General features: G+C 32.7%; 1 protein-coding gene across 2 annotated transcripts in view; it reads right to left on the reverse strand.

Annotated features, from left to right (window-relative positions):
* Nucleotides 1–1,520: 1,520 nt before the first annotated feature.
* Nucleotides 1,521–22,725, reverse strand: part of LOC137924894 (uncharacterized) — a 58,187-nt gene continuing 36,982 nt past the window's right edge. For both annotated transcript variants that reach the window (XM_068768280.1, XM_068768281.1), the window contains exons 2-6: nt 7,227–7,383; nt 5,008–5,569; nt 3,651–3,713; nt 2,456–2,617; nt 1,521–2,181 (exon numbers count right to left, since the gene is read on the reverse strand). In XM_068768280.1, coding sequence (XP_068624381.1) covers nt 2,059–2,181; nt 2,456–2,617; nt 3,651–3,713; nt 5,008–5,569; nt 7,227–7,383 — 1,067 coding nt within the window. In that variant the 3' untranslated portion in view covers nt 1,521–2,058. The remainder of the gene's footprint in view (nt 2,182–2,455; nt 2,618–3,650; nt 3,714–5,007; nt 5,570–7,226; nt 7,384–22,725) is intronic.

A 22,725-nucleotide genomic window follows, 5' to 3' on the forward strand; every position in this document is an offset into this window, starting at 1 on the left:
TAAAATTGAAAATAAATTGGAATGAATGATACACTTAAACTGTGTACCCACTTCCTACATTGTTTAATCGAATTTTTCATGTGTATCTCTATTATACATTAAAAATAATATTGTTTTCTATCAAAATTGTAAAATTTATTTTAACATATTTAAGTGCGATTGTAATAGTTGTATAAGGTTAAAACAGGTGTATGTATAGATCCCTCTCCAATACTTTCAAAAATATTAAATGATGTAATGATTTATGAATTAGTACTTATTAAAATTATTTACTATCTGAAGTTATTGACTGTCTTATTCTTAGAATTTTAAACTGACCACTCTATACAAGACGATCAGCTTTAGTGTAAATCTTTAAAGCTTTTTGTTGTCAAACAAGTTATACATTCACACCTTTAAAGGTTTTACACACTAACCAATTACTCCATTTGATGTCGATTACTATGTATTTAATCAATATGAGATGTGTGTTCAGTAGAATTATTGAAAATTTATTCGTAATGTATGGCCGTATTTTCATAAATGAAGTCAGAGGACTAAAAAAAATATGTTACCTAAAATTAATGTGAAATAGCCTCATAATGTTCTCAAAGTTGAATAAAAAAATATTAATGTAAAATTATTTATTCTACTTACAATTACATGTTTTCGTTATTGTCTTACATGGAATGTATTATTTACATATAAGGGGATTTAAAATGTTTAAAAATACACATACATTGACGGCCAATATTGCAAGCGAAGTATAGAACATATCAACAGTAACTTTGAAATTAAATTATATTATCATTAACTAAAAATGCTTTAAACAAACATATTTTCAATTGTTTTATTCGTCTAATTCATTTATTTACTAAGTATAGCTAACATGTAACAGCAACACGATTTGACAGATTGCTAGGCGCCATTTTGATCTAATACTTTTTTACGTCATAGTAAGCTCGATTAGGCAACTGTAACAAGAATTTTATCAGCAAAGTTATTTAATAAAAATATTCACAATGTTGCAAAATTATTTAAATAAAAGAAACAAACAATTAAAATTACGGTAAAAATAAAATAATCATTTCATTTTAAATTGTCTATTTAAATAAAATTGAGCAAAACAAAACGAAGCATTTAAAAATAGTTTTAAAAGACTACTCATTCTGTTTTAAATGTTAAATCTAATTTAAACAGTGTACTTAAATAACTAATATTATCACATTTCACTCCCTTACATACAAATAAACAATTTAAGACTCAACAAACACCATTTACATACAACCAAAATGTAATGCCAATTTTTTTAAATATATTTAATTGCATATTTTGCAATATATTATTTGGTACTTTAATAACAGTACTGTCAATAATTTCGCTTATAAAAACTTGTATAAATTCTTTTTTATGTCTTTCGGGTTGTGGTAATATTGACAGATCAAAATATTAAGAAAATCTTCCATCTGTGTTTTGAAGTATGAATGTTTTAGTAATGTATGGTTTCCTGCACAAAGGTACATGACTAAAAAGACTGTCACGTTCACATAAAAAGGCTTCATATTGCTGGCCACTACAATCACAAAACTTTTTTTAAATCATTCCTGTGCATTGGAATTAAAATTCGAAAATGTGAATTCAGACGCCGAAAGTAATGTTATCGTCGTCATTGCATTTTTATTACTTCTTTTGCAAGGTTTTTTTTTTAAAAAAATGTGTTGATTTTTCGACCAACACAATTTTTTTAAATTGTTAAACATTCCCAAATTTACCATATTTCACATGCATTTTTTACACGACTTTTTTGTACAATTAAGAAAAAAGTGTTTAATAAAAAAATTGGGTGTACTCTGTCTAATGGAAGATTTTCAATGTACAATTTTAAATAATAAATTTGAAACCATTCGACCCTGTTATTAAAAACTACATCCGTAACACATGGATTTGGTCCAATGTCTCTTTCACCATTACCAATATTTCGTATACACATTTACGCACAAAAATACACTGTGAGACTATCACACTAAAGTTCAAAGTTTATAGATATGGTAACACTCATGTTAATTGAAAGTTTTTAATTTATATAGTGTTATGGCAGAGAGTTTCGTATGTGTCCATTGGTTCTGATTTGACAGAGACCTGCATGGTCTGGGATGGAGGTGGTGTTGCCAGCTGTGGTTTGGAACTTTCCAGATTGTACATCTGAAAATAAAATAATCATGAATGTAATTTTAATACTATTTTTACAATATTTTTGTTTGAATACGAAAAAAACAAATTTGGCATATTTTTTTTTACTTAGATATTGTAAAATATATTCAAAGGTTTCTATTAGATATATGGTACATGTAATGGTTTAAAGGTAGTTTTGTAAATACTCCTGTGAAAAATTATGAACTTTAATTAAAAAAAGAATATAATTGTCAGGGGTGAGATTCTGTAATGTTAGCATTCATTTGAATAAATGTCAACTTACCCTCATGAACATAGGTTTGGGCAGTTGGGAGACACTGGTAGCTTTACTCAGGGTCTCATCATACTCCGAGAGGTGCACAATCTCCACGGGAGGAACCTTCAGCTTGGGGAACTGTTTCCTTGCTACATGCTCCTCTTCGGAATCCGAGGGTGGGGGACGTACCTGGTTATAAATTCAAGTTCAAAATAACTTTATTCAAGAAGAAATTTATGTGTACTTTGTTGAATTTGTGTTTTAATGAGAACCGTCCAAAAACTCAACAGTAGCCATTTTAAAATGAAATTTAGTAATTTTTGATGTATACATTACAATAACAACCCTGCTGATTAGTCAAAAAAACCAAGTTCCACACATTTCGATTTAAAATTTATTAAACTATATCGGTACGTAGGGTTATTTCGAAATTTAAAACTAAGAAATCTAAGATCTAAGATATCTTGTAGGACTTTATTATATATGCAAACACTAAGACCCGTATGAGAATTTTTGATCTTGTTGAGAGCCGAATGATCCACTTGATAAAAGATTGATTAAAATTGTCAAAACATTATCTATTATGCCCTTGTACTTATTTATTGCAATGGTTTAAACTATGAACCTTCAGCAGTCGGCTATCAAGTCTTGAATATAAAAATTCTTGATACAGTAATACTGAAACTGCTGTACCGCGCCATAGGAAAGTGATGTGACGTGGGGGCGGAGCTACAATGATCATGAGCGCTGACGCGAATGTTGACGTTGTACTTACGAAACGGAGCTACCGTTCCTCCCGTGTCTCCCACAGACTGACCTACGGCGTGGTACAGCGGTTTCGGTAGCATTAAAACAGACGCATACATATCATTATACTTTTCGAAACATCTAAGGAATATTTCTCTTAATTTCTCCTTCGTTTTAACATGTATTTATAATAATCTTAGTTTTTTCAAATTTAAGTAGTTGAATAATTATATTTGTAAACATTTAGTCTAACTTATTTATTTAATCTGTACTTAAGTTCATTTTGTTTAATTTTATCTTTTATTTTTATCGTTATTGTGTGTCTTTTGTATGTGTTGTGTACAATAAATATATTATTATCATTAAATAGACACAGCTGTGTTAAACTCATGAGAAGACATATACTTTACATATACTTTTACAAGATGCCAGTCACATCCAGTTAGTGATTGTATAAATATTTAGGAAGACATACCTTTCTGGGGCGACCGGGTCCTCTCTTCTTAGGCGGTGCAGGCAGAGGCGAAGGCGAACGAGTCTGTGGAAAAGAATTTAATTGTTTTTCATCCAAACGAATGCCTCTGTTCGTGGTAGCCCAGCGGTGAACGACTAAGACTTGCGAATGTAAGTCGCGGTTTCGATTCCCAGGATATGGTCTTATACATAATTCACACTTTATGTGTTAATTATATAGGATTGCCATTACTCTCAAACAAGTTTCCAGAGGACGGGCAGCAAGATCCATAATACCACACTGCGATCGCCAAACCGTCTGCTAAGAGTAGCGGTTATGGTATATCTCACCGTAGATATCTTTAATAAAGGTCTATGCCTTGCAATGGGCGTCTATGGGCTGGAGCGTAGAGTGCAGCGTTTAGCGTAAAACCTCTTTTAAGATAGTGAAGCTCGAAGGCTCCTTGGGGAACCGCTGCTCGGGACGCCACATACCTGAAGTATGAGGAGATTCAGAGTCCGTCAAGTTCTTAGATTGCTTTAGCCGACGTCCTACGACCCAGGCTCAAGGGCCCCCAGGAGGTGACCTGGGCTTGAGGTGTAACTCGTCGATAATACCCGCTTAGTATTCCAACAAAAGGTGCGCCCTAAAAGACCGCACTTCCGCTTGGGCGGTTGCTAATGCCTGGCTAATATTACCATTAGCCTTTCGCAAAGCGTTCGCGCTAGGAGAAGAAGTGGCAAAAGAAACTCCAGCAATCCTTCTATCCAAAATGTTCGGAAAGAAGATAGTACAGAAGAGAAGTACCGTACGTCGAAATTATGTCAGAGTAACGGTTTAACAGTGAACGTTTTAAACAGCCGTGCGTCATAGTTCTTTGATCATCTGGCTTTTGTATATTGTCCTTCGAGGCTTCGTAATTTAAACCGAGAGCCTACAGTGCCTCATAAAGTTAGGTAAGAATCATTCATGTCAATGTGTATTAATACAACAAAATATCTTTTTGAATTAAAAGTAGAATCAAGAATTTATTAGAAATTCAATCATGTTTTTATTGTTTTATTATTTATATTGTGGGTAGGATGCAAGCAGTGCCAGACTGGTGATCTTGGCGATCTTGGGGAGAGGCATATGCCTTACAATGTGTGCCTAGCGGCCGATATAGATGAATTGTTTTATGTATGACAGATGTCCACTACGACCCTGTCATACAGATGTCAATTCTGTTAAACCAATTTTTTAAATTTAAAATTGCTTGAATCTGTCGAAATTAGCATAGATTGCAATATTAATTATTCAGAAGTGCCAAATCAAATGCTGTGTACTATATATGATGTTTGAGTTTCTGACGTTACATAAAAAGATAATAGAAACTTACCCTTCGTTTCCTAACGGGTCTGCTGCCGTCAGCAGATCGTGTAGTCATGGACAGTTTGGGCTCAGTCACGCCGTTTTTCGAGCTGATGGAGCTTTCAATCATCTCCTCTTTAGCAAGGATCCCACTTATTCTGTTCTTAAAGAAGCTGTCCTCCGCTATTTTAAGTGCTTCGAAGCACTTATGACCTTGGAGTGCGTATCTAATGATCTTTAGGACTTCGATACGACAGAGGAGTCTTGTATCGTCGTCCATCTTCTTGAAAAGTGGAAGAAGGGAGTTCATGAAGAGTTTGTCGTCATCGAAGTGATCGTCTGGGAGGATGGAGTTTGCGTCGATCTTGATCTCCAACGACGGGTTCTTGGTCTGGTTGTCGATGGTCGCCTGGTTGCACTTGTCTACGGTCTCCGGTCTCTCGGGCGGGTCGGGCTTGGTCTTCAGATCGAGCGGGCGGTCGATATGTTCATGCTTGATTCGCGGAGTGACGTCCTCTGGCGGCGGATGTTGGGGTGAATTTGACACCTCCGAGTAAGATTCATATTTGTCTTGAGAATATCGGGATTTCCTGGAATAGTCAGAATATTTCTTTTAATAAAATTTTAATAGGTAAATAAACGCTTTTAAGCTAGTACATCAATTTCTAATTACCCTGTATAAAGTGATCACTTTGAAATATGTTACATTAATTTATTTTTTCTAATGCAATGCGACCGGACTGATTCATAACTTCGGGCACATTAATTAGAATTTTAAAACGCTTTTTCTTATTTTACTTAAAATCATTGATATTTGAATAGGGTAGATCGTATATTGATTCACAGCAAATGAGCTATACAATCACTCGAATAAAACATTTACATTTGTAACCAATCTTCCTGTATAGCACCGGCTTTAAGTTACAAGTCATTATTACTTATGCCATTCAAACTTAAACAGAGAGGGCCCCTCAATAAAAATGCCTTTCTAAAATCAATGTTAATCTAAAGAAAATTATTAATATATTAAATAAATAATAAATTAATTAAGTGTTGAAACTTTAACATACGTATTATTTTATTTCTTTCTACTGTGTTAAGCCAGTAACTTTTGACAGTATGAAGTAAGAACGATTGGGATTCTGTAGGTAGGAACGTAATATACTGCGGCAGACAGCCTCTGCTACGTAAGAAAGTAACTATGTTTGTCACTACACTTTGTTATAAGCTAAAACTTAATACTCACATGATATACAGCATTATTAATACGATAACACTATCGCGGTGCGCCACACAACACTTTAAACACGTCTCTGCGACAGTAACTCCCTCTATTATAAAAAATGTCCACATGGGTAATGGCAGATGTAGTAGCGTTTGCCATTACCCTTACTTGTCTAATAATCATTTGCAAAAGTACCTTCGCTTAGCTACCTAATTTTAATATTAGATCCACATCTTTAAGTGTATATAATGAAAGAATTCCTCAGTTATTGCAAAAGAATTATACAATATGCAATGGAAAAAATAAAAGTTAGGCATCAACAAACAAAAACAAAAAAGATATGTAAAAATAAATAATATTAAACTGTGATAAAGATAAAGATAAAAATGTGATACAACAAAACTAGAAATTAAGAAAATGTAAAATGAAAAGAGGATGAAACAATGGTAAAACAGAGCAAAAGGGAAAGAAAGCAGAATTGTGATATAAAAGAACAAAATGAAAGATTATGTGAAGAATGAAAGAGAAGAGAATGAAACTAAAATAATTGAGTGAATAAATAAAATGCTAATAAAGTCCCTATCCCACCATAAATAGGGGTACGAGAGACCCCCAATAGCGGGGGTATTAAAAAAAAGTGTGTATAAGCCAAAAATAAAATGATTTAATCAATTATTATGATCTACCTCCATTGACTTCTTTTTTTTCATCTAAAAAGTAATGGAGAGAGTTATTTCGCTGCGAGATCAATTCAAAATGAAGGGATCCAAGTCCGCTCATGTAGCTCGAAGAAATTGCTCGTTCAAAGTGTCAATGGGTACATCGCTTGTGCTATCGATGACCTTTGGCGACGAATGGTTCTTTAGTGGCGACGACGAGCCGGTAGATGACAACGTGCTGGATGGTGTGCAGCGCAAGTCCATTTATCGAAGAAAACTTAAGGGTAAGTGTATACCTTGCAATGGACATCCATCAGTTGATATGATGATGATGACGTCTAGTGGGTAGATTGGACAACTTACTTGTTTTGTAGAGCTCGGTGCAGGAAGGACATCTGGCGATGGTACTGGTAGCGGCGGCTACCTGGCGGGCACTGTTCTGGAGCGACGCACTTGCCCTGCCTATATGCTTTCGTATAGGAGTCGCGAATGGAGCGCCATCGCTTCTGGACCTCCTTGCCTGAAAAAGAACGTTGTTAGATAACGATAGGTAAATGAAACTAAAACAAATAGAAAAGAGAAGTTGTGATTGAAGAGAACGAGATGATCCAGGAATTTCTTCAACTTACGAGGTTTGTAATACGCGATACACAACATCTAAAATATGCTAAATTTTTTATTATTAAATTGCTATAGACCAGGGGTGGCCAAAATGAGACTATCGAGCCACATGCGGGTCTTTGAACTATTATTTTTGTCTCCGATTAATTGTCGAATTATTTCAATATTTAATTTTTTTATTACCTGTATCAGCTCTTGGGAAATCGGAAAAAGTGTGAATAATTATTATTATTCCACTATACAATTAGCGAAAGGCAGACACCGATCATAATTAACTAACCGGCATCTAAGTATTATAAGAGTGCTGTCATATCAAACTTCAACACACGTATTTTGTACTTTTGTTTAAATAATTTCAATAATATGATCTTTTTAAAAAAAAAAACAATGTTTTGCGTGTTTTAAATACGTATTCAATTGCGACTCGTCAAAAATTTCAATTTTCGAAAAATGGTTCGCACTGTCAATAACTTCTGGCAGTTTGGATTTTGGATTCGTAATATTGGAAACTCTTTTTCTTACTATATTATCATAACGATATTATTTCTGAAAACATTGATATTTGGATAGGGTGTACCGTACATAAATTGACATTTAGTGACATGTAATATAACATTACATGCATATAACATTACAAATTTACTAATTTTTAGTAAAGTTTTTGCACCTATAACCAATTCATCCTTTGGAATAATACCATCAAAACCAATAAATATATGCAACAGACAAGACGGATTTTTCGCGCTTAAATACCTATCTATAGTTAAATGACAGTCACTAGGCACTTTCGCGAATACCGCACGGATAGGGTGACCATGTTATATTTATGGTGGGATAGACCTATAAAATCTGCAATTAAGCTAGCTTATGCAAGCACAAAATTTAAATAGATTGATCAAAAGAAAAATTAATCTCCCTGTAAGAGATCTGTAGTAAAACCATTATACCGTATACCGTAAAAACATTATTTAAAATGTGGAATATACAAGGAATGAAAATATAGTGTATGCTCCTAGTTTTCGGCTTCAAAAATTAAATAAATTCTCTATAATACAATGTATAAGTACCATAAATTATTCTTTATGCCATTGGAGAGATTTAAAACTATTATTAAAAATACTTTAATGATGTTAATGCGTGGAATTAAATATTGATGTTCACTCAGGGTGCTAGCTATTGTACAGCACTCTTTTAAAAACTATATATGTAAAGAGCAACTGTTGAGTTTCCCGCCGGCTCTTTTCAGCAGAACTGCCTTCCGAGCCGGCGGTAGCTTCCGGAGACAACAATGTCGACAATTTATGTTGATTGACGATTTGAAAGTGCTTATAGTAGCCTGTTTGAATAAAGAATATTTTCAGGATTTTGTAAGATTCGTACCAACTAAACTCCTTTCTGAAACGTGGTTTCTCACTTCCGACCTCATTGGTTAGCGCAGTCAGTGAACGTGTCATGGAGACAGCTAAGTTATGAATTTCTATGTGAGATCGAATCGGCTTTTAAGAGAAGAAGGTAACTGACATTACCCAGCGGATTGGCAAATTGAATTGACTGTGGGCAACTCATAAAGCAAGCAGAACAAAGGGCTACAGGGGTCTTGAGCTTCTGGAGCAGAGTATACAGAGTATACGGCAAGCGCAGCGTATGACATCCACCCACGAGGCAGATAGATGACATTGTTAAGGGTGTCAGAAGATGCTGAATCCAGGCCGCTTCCCACCGGTCTTGTTGGACCTATATAGGCAAGGCCTATGACCAGTAGACTTTAAGTGGTAGTGGGCAGGCTGCAGAGCGGATCAGATGGCCGCTAGAGCCTAATATTTTAGGGTGGAAAAGTAATGTTTTTTTATAGCCTTCACTTTAGGGGTCTCTCATTTCCCCTATCTTATTTTTTGGACAGGGACTTATTCTTTTTATAATATTTTTTTTTATATTTATAATTTATTAACAACCTTTGTCTCTCATCTTCACAATTTCGTTCCTTCGCATTATTTTTGATCTCTCGTGACATATTTTCACATCGCATTAACGCTTCATGTTTCATCCTTCGCCACACTTCGCAATTTAACGTTTTACGTTTTTTATAATTTTATTGATTCAATTTTACATTGTTTAAAAACTTTTTTATACAATACAAGCTTATGTACAGTTTAAATATTTTCTATTTATACTTATCACAGTTCTTTTCGCCTGTTTTGTTGTATCCAATCTCTGTTTTGTTAATTTTGTTACATCCACTACTTTTTAGCAAACACGCAGAAATATGTGACGGTTATCATGTTCTCGTATGAGCGATGCTATACCGCTGCTGGAGAAGTAATGTTGCCATATACATGAAAATGAACAGTCCTCGGAATAACGAGTAGCGTGGACACAAGAGCCTTAGCGCACAAAATGTGAGGTCGAACAAGTAAGTCAAGTTGAAGGCCAGTCGCGGTTCTATAATACTGTTCTGTAATATTCCTTATCATTATCATGATAAGCGCCGAAAGCTGGTGTTAAAGCACGACAGGTAAGCATAATCATTAGAAGGTAGTTTTAGTTATTAATAACTTAAATAATAATAATGTTTATTTATCTTTTCAATTTGTTTTAGGAGCTTTTAATCTACAGGTATATTGGTTACAGATGTAAAAGTGTAAAAGGGATGAATGTATAGCTCAGTCGACAGCAAAATGCTTTCATCTTTTAACTTCCGGTAGTACAAACTGCAGGTACAGATGATAAATAATAATTAATTTTAATATTTAGTAATCTGAAACTTTAAAACGCTTTTTCTTAACATATTGTCTTTACAATTGCGTTATTTAATATTATTGAAAGCAATCAATAGCCGTAGCCGAGGTCCATTCGAAGACCTTGGGCATAATACTTCTTGGAGCGTGAAACCAGTATAAAGCAGCTCGAGCTGAAGCTCCCCATGAAGCCTTCGAGCTTTACTTCAAAAGAGGTTCTAGGCAAAGTGCACCAAACTCCCTGATCTTTAAACCTGTGGCGTATGTTATTGGCACTGAACCACCAGCCCTACGTCTGTCAAAAGCACAAAAGGTCGGTAGCTACATGTTAATAAAATTAAAATATACACGTCATAGTAAAAATATTTTTAAAGATTTACCTTCTTGTTTCTATAGCACTATGCAAATGGAGGAAAATTTTATTAAGTCGACAAGAGGAAAACCCGTGCGAGTTCTTGGAGTAATAATATAATATAATCCTTTTATATCGACGTACATATATGATATGAACAAATTCAAAACGCAAAAATCTCACCGTTATTAAAAAAGTTTTATTTGCGTCATATGTAGATTAAATAAATATAATAAACGAACGACATTTATTACTAGATTATTAAAAAACGTAAATTTGGATATAATTTTATTGATGTATAAGAAACACGCTGGACCCGAAGGTTCTAGAGTGGACCACTGACATGCAGCATAGGATGTCCATCCTCGATGACCGTCCTATGGTTGAAATGATGATGATGTATGATGATATAATATACAATCCGCAGAATGGCGATAAAGTCAAGGTTAGTTATATTTTAAATAATTTATAAAACTGGACATTGTTAGGTTGTCGTTAAAAATAAACAAGACTTTGGTGTCTTTTCGGGTTAAAAACAACTAATGAATTTCAATTAAATTTTAAGTATTTGGGATTTAAGTTAGTCAATGGTTTATGAACATTGTTACATGCAGAAACGTAAGCAAAAAAGATTGTATATATTAAACGAGATTGTAAAAATAAAGGCTGACGCTAATGTTTGTGAAATGTAGATTCTAATTTTAAAAAATACTATTCTACCATATTTTATATAATAAACAATGAGAAAAAATTTCTAGATGGTAATGCTACAACTAACGCCATCTATTGCCTTGTTCTTTACTTACTGCCGTGACCTTATGTTAAAATATAGCAACTGTATATTCGATTTGCAATTTACAAGAAACTAATACAACAACAAATCGGCGTTCGATTTTCAAACGCAAAAGAATTGTTTAAGATAAAAGAATAATAGCCGTAGTGGCCAGCAATACGGAGAGCATGAACGTTACACATTTAATTACTTGTATATGTTTAAATAAATGATAATTAATCACCAAAAGTTTTGATAAGTGCCAAACACTGGAACTTCTTTTTTACCATATTCCTCAAAAGTATGCGGATGATTCTTATGAAGATAAAATGCGATAATTTCGGATGAATTTGAATTAAATTTCTTTTTTAAAAACCACAGAGTAAATTATAACAACTATCTGTAAAACATTTGACGCCGATCAAAAATCTAAATAAGGCGTGAGAATGTAATCTAGCAAATAACATAAGATGTTATATTGAACAATATTTTCTAAACTTTTTTGTGCCATGCCCCACCTTAGCCTTTTTAAAATTATTACGCCCTTATGTAACATAAATAATTTTTATATTAAAGCGTAAGGGCTAAACTCGTGTAGAGTCCAGTTCACTTTGTAATTGCCCCCTTTTGGGGCGTGGGCATCACGATGGCAAACACCGTCTTAGACCATAACGCATTCCCATGAAAATGTACTTACATTATTACTAGTCTCGCAATGTACTACTGGAGTACTTATTTTACTGAGAAGCAAATATTTTTAAGGTCAATGTCTCTTTCCAAAGTTCTATGTGCAATATTTATCGCCGGGTACTGCCATGATAATATAGTTTAAAAAGCGTTTATAAATTTTAAAATAATATATTTTTATAGTCTCTGCACTCTATATACTGTAAGATATTGGATTGAAGAATTCCAGTAGCAAAAAAAAATTAATATAGCAATTTCAAAATGTTATATAGGTTGATTCGAAATACACCTATATGTATGCTCCAACATTCAAACAGTTGTAAATATATTTTAAAACAAAACACTTTAAATCTTACACCTAAAGATGGCAACGTAAAACCTTCACGTTTTCCATAACTGGCCCCTTGTTTGCATGATAACAGTTATCTAAAAAAAAAAAACATAATCGATGATTTTATAATAACGATTAATGGATACTCGTTATCGCGGATTAGCATTAGTTTGTACAGATTATAAAACGTTTTTTTTAAAATTCTCTGTTTTATATAATAAACGCAGTTATAAATCTGTGATCTGAACTTTTTAAATCATAACAATGTAGTAAATATATTTTCTGTACACGCTGCAACAACAAAGACGGGTGACAATACTTTTCTATGATTCGAAATTTAAAATACTGTGAATATATATATTTTTTTAATTTAGCTAGATTACGAAGTCGATGTGCAATATTAATCGCCGGGTACTGTACTCCTAAGATTACTGCATGAAATACCAATGTATTAGATTTGTCCATATCACAATTCACCAGAAGTGAATAATACCACAGGCGATCGTCTGCTATACTGTTATACATAGATAATACAAGTTCAAACTTGTTCGTAATAATATTAGTCATTTTTTGTTAATTGCGTTAAATTTGATGCATCGGTAATAAATGCCGAGTGAAGTACGACAGAAAAACGTGTTTTTTGTTAATGTTACATTTATATTAATACAACTAGGTTCACCAATAAGATTAAATACACTTTATTATAAGAACTTTTTGAAACTGAACTTTGAACTTTCTGAAACTTGTGTTATTTTTAGCCGATAGACGCTCACTGTAAGGCAACAGCCTCCCCCAAAGATAGTCACGATGTTCAGTCTTACGCTACCCGCAACTAACGACTTCTTTCGAAACTATGACGTCAGTCCAAATATGTATAAAGTTGCCATTTGAGAACCTTTCGGCCCCAACTGCCATCGATGCACGCACGAGCACGAGCGATGCGCCACGCCCAGTAACATTTCAGACGAGCAATTTTTCGAGCTACGTATGACCTTGGTTTTTCCGCGAATGTCCTTTCTGAATCTAGCAAAGAAACTCCGAACATAGCGCTCTATACAGCAACAAAATATAATTGGGATATTACCATATCAACCCATTTTAATCAAGTCCATAATAAACACGCAAAATTAATTTTATTTGTGATTTTACGTTTTTTAGTTGCAACACTGCACACTAATTTTAATTGTTTTTGTTTTATAAAAACTTATGTAATATGGATTTCGTTATTATTTGTTTTGTACGGTTTTTTAGAAATGTATTTTTTTTTTTTCATTTCTATTTGCACTGTCTAAAAAAAGTTGTTCGTATTAAAGAAAAATCTATATTTTAATATGATTTGTCATGTTATAAAAATAAACTTTTATTATCTGTATGTAAAACAATTTATAAAATTAAATCGAAACGCCTTAGTCATGGCAAAGCGAACGTATTAAACAAAATACACTCAAATAGAATATTGGACTCGCGTTCGAAAGGCGTACGTGAAAGACGGCGAATACCTGCGTCTCGCTCTAACGGCCAGTTCGTCGCTAGTTTTCGGCCAGCTAAAGTTGCTACACTTGACATAATATTGAACACATTTAACAAGATTTAAGATGGCGATTTTTCATTTAATACATGCAAAAACAAACATTCACATTACTCAGTTCGTTTTATAGAATTTAATAATATTATCACAGTGTAATGTAATGTTATTTTGAAATTACTGACATATTTACAATTGTTGTACACTTTTATATAAATAATCTATTAATGTCTTATTTGGGTTTATTATCTGTCGGCTAAATGTCCTTTGATATAATTCCTGCGTATTATTATATATACTATTGGATACTGAACTAATTTATATGCTTTGTTCATAATTTTGTTTATTATATATATATATATATATATATATATATATATGTATATATATGAAAATCATACGGAAGATTGGTTATAGATGTTATTGTTATTTTCAAATAATATAAATATAAAAATAGTATATTATATTGGTAAGTGAAATTGAATTATTATTAATTATATTGTAGTTCAATATATTAATTTATATAATACATATATATTATTGTTTCGTCATTATTTGTTTTTTTACGTAATGCACTTTGTTAAGACACACGATGTTTTGTACTGTATTTTTAATGTTAACGCCTAATATTTCTTATTTAATTTTTTTGAGAACTTAATTCAAAAATTTCAAATAAAATTTGTGAATAGGAATATCTGATATATATACTTTTAATGTACACCGGGGTAGTAAAATAAAATGCTATTACCTTTGTTATTAAATATGTAAACTTTTAAAAGGAAATTCAAATATGTAATCTGATTTATCGGTGATTTAATGCCCAATGTCCTATGTACTGATATATAGCTGTTTGTTTTACAAACGCGATATTATCACAACAAGAATACAGAATAACATAGTTAGAAATGCGAATTTAAAATATTACAAACTGTTATCTCATTTTATTATAATTTCGTACAAACATTACATACGTGTTGCGGATGTGACAACAAGCGACGCCATAAATAAATCGCGCGGGAAAAGTATAAATATCAAGATGGCGGACGGCGTTCTTGTCCCTTACACGTGTTAAACTTATCTGGGACAACGCTAATAATTAATGGCATTACGGAGACAGTTATATAAGGTTATACATTTAAAAAGCTTTATTATATTTATATATGTCATTTTCATACATGTTACTTCAAAGTGGCCATGGACAGGCCACATAGCGCGAAGACCAGATCCTCGCCGGGGTGTTAGCGTTCTGGTTTGGACGTTAAAAGAACTACAGACGTCCACAAAGTGGACAGACGACTTGGTTAATGTTGTCGGAAGACGGTGGATGAGACCCATTGGGAATAGCCTATGTCCAACAGTGGACGTCGTTAAGGCTGAAATGATGTTAGTGAAATGTCATTTTAATTGTTTATTGATTATAGTTCTATAAATTTCAAGTTTTAATCAACGGTGTTGAAACAATATAGATACAAAAACATATCAAATCAAGACTTTTACGGTTGGTTGAGTAATCGATATAATTTTCTGAAAATAATTTAATAGAATGAATGTATTATTAACGCATTATACGTAAAAATACATAAATTGAATATAAGTTTTGGAAAAAGCAAGTAATAGAGTATCATGAGGTTAAGTTTCAAATAAGTACAAGTAGGATGTCCATCCACAAGGTAAAAAGACAACTTAGTAGTGTTGTTGGAAGTAGCTGGTTGCGGGCTACTTTCCAAAGGTTCTGTTGGAATCCTACCGGAAGGTCCTTTGTCTAGTTGTGGACGTGCTGCGGCTGAATTAATGACGATTATCATGATTGTCGTTTAGAGTCCAAGGGATTGTTGAAGGTTATATATATCGGCTAATTTAGTTCCCCATTTTATGAACAACTAGTTCTAAGGGAACACTGCAACGAGACCTTGATCGACCAGCAAACCAAATACCGATAAAAGTCTTAGACTGGAAATACAAAGAAAAGCGCAAACGTGGTCATCCTAACCAGTTTTGGCGGATAATAGCAGAGGCGGAACAAATAGGAAGGACTTGAACAAAGTGAAAACTAGGCTTAGTTCCAAGATGGCCACGCATTGTGGCCTGCGTCCACCTGGAGGACATAGGAAGTTAAGAAACATTTTGTGAACTGTAATATGATTGTCCAGGTCTATGTGAAGATCTTCATTGCATATAGGTTTTCCCGTGGCCCTTCGCGCGAACCTGATCTGTATGTTACGTAGTAAATACTATTTAACATTATATTTTTTACTGTTATTCGACGTAAAAATAGTTTTCATTCAAACAGCGATCAGTTTTTCAATATAATATAAGAAGGAAAAATAAGGTTTTAATACCCAGCTGTCTCGTTCACATAAATTCTTGTTTTCAGAAAACAAGGTATACTTGTAATATATATAAAATTTCCTTAATCATTTTTCCATTACGTAAAAAAATTCAAAGTCAGTATTTAAAGAAAAAAATAAAATAATAAATAAACATGCCATGATTATAATTCCGATTTTCACGTTACAAAAGATTTATAACACATAAAAAATTGTAAAATTGTCGTTTAAAATTGTTATTACCAGTCAGCAGTGGTACATAGACCTACAATACTATGTAAAAATACATGATCATATGTACACTATATCAACGTCTTGACTTTTCGAAGATGCTTAACAAAGCCTATTTGAAAGAATAAATATTTGCCTATTTTAATAACAAATCGGCGAAGGCATAAAAGCTGATTCACATCCTGTCACGTATGTAACGCGATACGGCTGCGATACGGCCACTGTGCAGTGTCCAACTTCGCTATAGATTTCACACTCTTGAACTAACGTTCAGGAACATGTTCATTTATATTAGATGGACCGGAAAGTAATGTCGCTTATTAAACTTAAATTCACACGACTACATTTTTAACAAGTTCTTATTTCTGATCAACAATATATTCATCTTCGTTATCAACAACATTTTGCCATCAAGTATAAAAAATTTCAACGCCGGAGCGGTAAAAATCAATCGATTTTTCGATAAAATATATCGACAGAAACATCACTTTCCGGTCACCCTAATACATATAATTTTGTACAGAGGTGACCACTTATGTACATCAAAAAAAAATACCAGAATAGAACAATTTGACACCCTAGAATCAGATTGCACTTCTATATATAACAAATATTGTTAATATTCGACTGTGGAATGATTTACCCCTAAATATAAGACGTGATAAGTCACTATTTTTAAAAAAAGGTTAAGAAATATTTACTAGATTTACGATAATTTATCCTTTAATTCATTTATTTTTCATTCTGTTTCTTTATTCTTTCTGACGCAAGTGCGACCCAAATAAGTTCGATGTTTTTATTTATTATTGTATTATATGTATTGTATCTTTTTTATTATAAGTAAATATGATATATACATATGTATGTCTTGTACACGTTAACTACCTATTATTTATACTTTTAGTATTTCTAAACTATGGTTGTCTGCAGAGATTTCCTTGTGTTATAAGAACGCCCATTGTAATTTTTTGTTTATTATTATAAAAATATTTAAACGTATCCTTACCTGTGCAATAAAGAATACTAAAAAAAATATATCCATATACTAGACAACAAATTCAGAGAGGTTTTTTTGTGGTCACTTTTGCAATACTATTAATACAGTAGTATAAAAAGCAATTCATTCCTATGTTCCTTTATTATTTAAATATAGGATTGTTTTACAAGTTTTTGTTGAATGAACTTCTTAAATTTATGAAATGATAATTAAGAGACAATACTATATTGTGATACCGCACTCTGTTGACAAAAAAAAATGCTAGTAATTTTATGCCTAGAGTAACCTAGAGATTTTAAAATTTTAATGTTAAATTTAGTACATCACAAAAAAAGTTAAGTACGTACTATTTGCAATCAATTTTGGGAATGTTTTTTTTTTAATTAGTTATAAACCGCTGCCGCTAATCGGCAGAAACATTTTATATTGGTTACATTTATCATCATTTACTTTCGACATTTTTTTCTTTCCGCTAATTCCTACTCGCTTCTTAGAGGTTTCGTCAAAAAATGTAGACCTTAAAAATCTGTCGCAAACGAATTTAACCTGTTTATACCTGCGTTTAAAAGTCGCGGTGATATTTGTTCCGTACGAAGACTAGCGCATGACTTCTAGGATTTTTCCGATAGAATATTGTTTACATTAGGCTATATTCGATGGTTAATGCCGTAATAGCGTTGTTAGCCTTTCTGGTCTTTACAGCTTGTTCAGACTCATCTGTCCCTGGATGCTTCGATGATGCAACACTTTATACGTACAGCATTACTAGTTATAGAGAAAGAAAGCTATAAATCGATGAATTTATTTTTCAGCAAAAAGCTTGAAAGATATATCCACCTATAATCAACCTATATAAAGTGATCACTCTGAAACATATGACATTAATTTAATTTTTCTATTATAATTCGACTGGTCAATAACTTCTAGCGGTAATATCTCCTAGGTCGTTTAATTATATGTTATATTAATTATCCGAATTTGTTTAATATATCTCATTATATATATTATGACAGAAAATGTACAATGGATAACCAATCAACCTATATATACATATAAACAATCCGTAATAATTATTTAATCAACAATGTAAAACAGACCTCATTAAAATATAAAATGTCACAACGCTCCGTTGGAAACGAGTTATGCTTACATTGTAATTTATAAGTGAAAGTTTATTTAAATAAAAGACATTAGCAACAAAATTAAATGTTGTTTTACATGTTTTTAACAACGTTTTGAATATTCCCGTGTCGGTAATTAACCAGAATTCATTATTACAACACTCAATGCTTTGTTTTTCTAAAAATAGGTTATATGTGATATTTATATGAATGCTTCTTCTGGTATTTTTGAATGGAACATTACATGTTCAACTATATTTTTAAATGTGACATAGATGACAAAGGCGCAGATCCTGTAGTGTGTGTATGCACGTGCAAGAAATATACATATATATATATATATATATATATATATATATATACATATTTCTTGCATTCATCATGTGTAAATTATCATTAAATTTATATAAAAGAATGTAAGCGTTTTAAAATTCATATAAATTACACTATGAAAGTTTTCTGAATTATTCCTATGGATGCATCATAAACGGGTGTGTTATCAGAATTAAATTCGCCAAAAGCCTCCCTGGAATCGTACGGGGGGGAGTTTGAGTTCGTTGGCACCGACTATCCCCCCCTCACGCTGCCCCCCGCGAATTAGTTGCGACTGAGTATTATATTCCACACTATACTCCCGCACTGACGTGTATAAGTCTGTGCACAAATTGAAATACCAAACCCGCCATACGAATTATTACATCTCATTCAACTGTAAATGCTGACGACTATTTTAATTTGTCACTAGAGAATAGTTGCTTGATGGCAGCGCAAGACTGGTCATCACAGCGATCTTGAAGGAGGAGGGGAGCCCTTAAGGGCGTTGGGCGTCTTTCCCTTGACATGATAATGAATGCATTCAAAGGAACCATTATTTTTTTTAATTTAGCTCATAGATGCCAACTGCAAGGCATTTGCTTTCCCCAAAAATATCTAGGTTAGCGAACACAGTGTGGTATTATGGTATGCAGAGGACGCTGCTGTCCATACTCTGCAAACTTGTTTAGCAGTGCCAATCATATATAATGTACAGTGTTATTTGAAATGAGTTTATTTTTTTCTGTTTTATATATTTTTGGACAGAAGGAAGTCTGTTGATGAAGTTAGTACGTATATAAATCAACATCATTTCTGTCCAGCTGTGGACATCTTACGGTTGAAGGGTTGGGCATGCATTAATAGTCACAGTCAAGTAAAAGTCATGTCATCCACTGTAAGCTGCATAGACAAATTTGAATATAAATTTATAAAAATTTTGAGCACGATATTTACTATCATATGAACGATTTTGTCACTGGTATTTATAAAATTCAATGACATAGTGTAAAAGAACATCTGTTATTAATTTTTTTTCGCATTTTAAATTAAAAGAAAAAAGTAAACAAAATGTCTACCCTCAATTTTAGAGGCTATAACATCGTTAATGTCAACTGGGTGAAACGTTTTAAAAGATCGCGTCAAAGTCGTTTCGTCAAATCAGCCGATTGTATTATGAAATGGGTCAACAGAGAGAGTAAGCTAATTGCATTTCATAGAGAACGACTTCAAGTTTGTTAAATATTTTTTTTATGAAATTATACTAAGGATAAAATATACCAAGGTTGACCAAGCTCCTAGATAGTTGGGGACATTATTCAAAATTTGTTATAGTTTGTGAGCTATAATTAAACGTAGTTGTTTTAAAGATGTGCAAAAATTTATTTGTGTACACAGAAATCAAATTGACAAGATTTAAATAGAAGTATCGTTTCAGCTCATAGACGCCCACTGCAAAGCATGGGCCTCCATCAAAGACAACTATGGAAAGTAATACCATAATCGCCACGCTTGGTAGACGGTTTGGAGGTCGCAGTATGTGGTGTTATGGTATGCAGAGGACGCTAATGTACATCTTCTGGAATATTGTCTGTGAGCTGTGGCAATCCTATATAATTAATGCACAAAGTGTGAATTGTATAACATTGTATCTTGAGAAACAAACCCGCGACCTACGATCGCAAGTACCTTACCGATGGGCTACCACTGCACTATAGAAGTACAATATATATGTATATATATTGTTATAAATATTAAAAATACAACTGAATTTTACTTCTCTTCATAATTCTGTAAAATTTGGTGAACAACGTGGCAGCATTTCGCAGTAACTCTGCCATAGGTACTGACAGGTGTTCAATTTCAGTGTAATGTTTTATAAAATATGAGCTTACTGCTTTACCCTTCTTTCGTACGTTAATTGACAGCAAATGAGTTACAAATATACTGGGTATATTATATATATTCATATATTTCATTATCTTGTTTACTTCATTTTGCGACGTATCATATATAGTTTCACTTATGTATATCCAGAGAAAAGTTCCAGAAGATTCTAATTTGACACAAAGTAGCATTAAATTGAAAAACAAAATCATAAAGTTAAAATGATTTTATTTATTATCACTTTTTACACCATAAACAATAAATAGATAAAAAAAGAATATTTATACGGTACGAAGCGGTCTTTTCGCTCGAGGCGATTTCTATCAGAGAACCTTTGACAACTACGAGAATTTCAAAAGCTATTACTAACTATATATGCATTTTAACAACATTATTGTAATTTATTTATTACATTTAAAATTATTAAGAACAATACATGTATTCACCCATAAAAACGAGAAACAAAAAACATCTTGTTGAATTTAAAAAGTTTATTGTATATGCCGATAGATGGCGTTACGTGTAGTTTCCGTGCCGTATCGGAGAATTTCCAATTCGCAAACATGTTTATTGAATCTATAATTTTATCAGAAACATTTATAACGAACGAAATATATGAAAGCTTGTTTGCCTCAACGACTACTTATCTTTCTTATTGTTGCCGCATAAAACAATTGGAAGTTATATATTTAAATGGAAATATGTTACAAAGTATATATGAAACATAACTCATTTAAAATTACGAAACATTACATTCTTTTAAGGAATATAGTTTAAGAAACTCTATGACTAGTTTTAACTGATAGATCAAATTCAAAACTGTGAGATATGTTCATAATAGTAAAATGGTGCCCAGTTTTACGTAATACAAGATTGATAATATATTTTCAAATAAAAAATTTGCATTCGAAAAGAATTTACATATTACTAAGTCATATGACAAAAAGTATTTTTTTAGTTAAGTTTTATATAGTTTACCTTGTTTTATATAATTTATTTTATATTCTATTTAGCTAAGTGATCAATTATTTATATACATGTACGTTTTTTTTTATAGTCAGTTTTGTCGGAAGACGAAGAACAGACTTATGAACTCAAAGCACAGATCACCAATAGTTCATAAGGCTTCATTAAAATAAAATGGATGAAGCGCAGAATATATTTTATTTTACCAGTGGTTCTGTTTGCAATAAATATATAATTATTTAAATTCCTAACCTCTTTATTTAAATAGACATTTACACGCACTTTTGAATTGTTAATTATTTTTAACATTATAAGGGTCAGTGTAGTCAGCCAGTTGTATGCTGCCATCGGCTGAGAATGCTGATCTCCTGGGAACCGACCGGAAACACAATACTTGCTCTTTTTAAATGAAATTTAGCAATGTTTGATTGACATTAAAATATAAACCACGTCAATGAGTCAACAAACCAAATTTCACACATTTCGATCGACTAAAAACTCTTGAATGCTATAACAAGATTTTTTAAATAATTTTGTATACTTTTAATTTTAGATTTGTAACTAGTAAAAGGTAGGTCTGAGATATCTTGTGAAACTTTGGAATTTGGAAAAGGACTTGTTCACTTTTTAGCGACTATATTCTTTTGTTAAATATTTTCCCACTATCATGGATACCTAGTTCTTTGTTTTCTTTTCTTTGTTATTTTGCCCTGTCCTTAACCTACTTATTTCTACTTTACCACCTCATATCTAGTCCCCTCGTGGGGGCCCTTGAGTTAGTCACTCGAAACGATGTTAAAGATCGCCGGCCTCCCAATCTAGTGTAAAATTAGTATGTAACGGTCCAAGCTTGGTCTCCTCAGGGAGCTCTGGAGCTTCGCTACCTTGAAAGAGGTCTTAGACAAGGCTCCTACGCCCTGCCGCCTCGAACCAGCGAAATTTGCCCACCATTTGGGCAGTGGACTATCACTGCTGCTCACAAAAGACTCTTACATTTA

This window comes from Battus philenor, unplaced genomic scaffold, assembly GCF_028537555.1.
Source record: "Battus philenor isolate CCGP_79_NKW_IND1 unplaced genomic scaffold, ilBatPhil1.0.hap1 SCAF_25, whole genome shotgun sequence".
Taxonomy (NCBI): Eukaryota; Metazoa; Arthropoda; class Insecta; order Lepidoptera; family Papilionidae; genus Battus; species Battus philenor.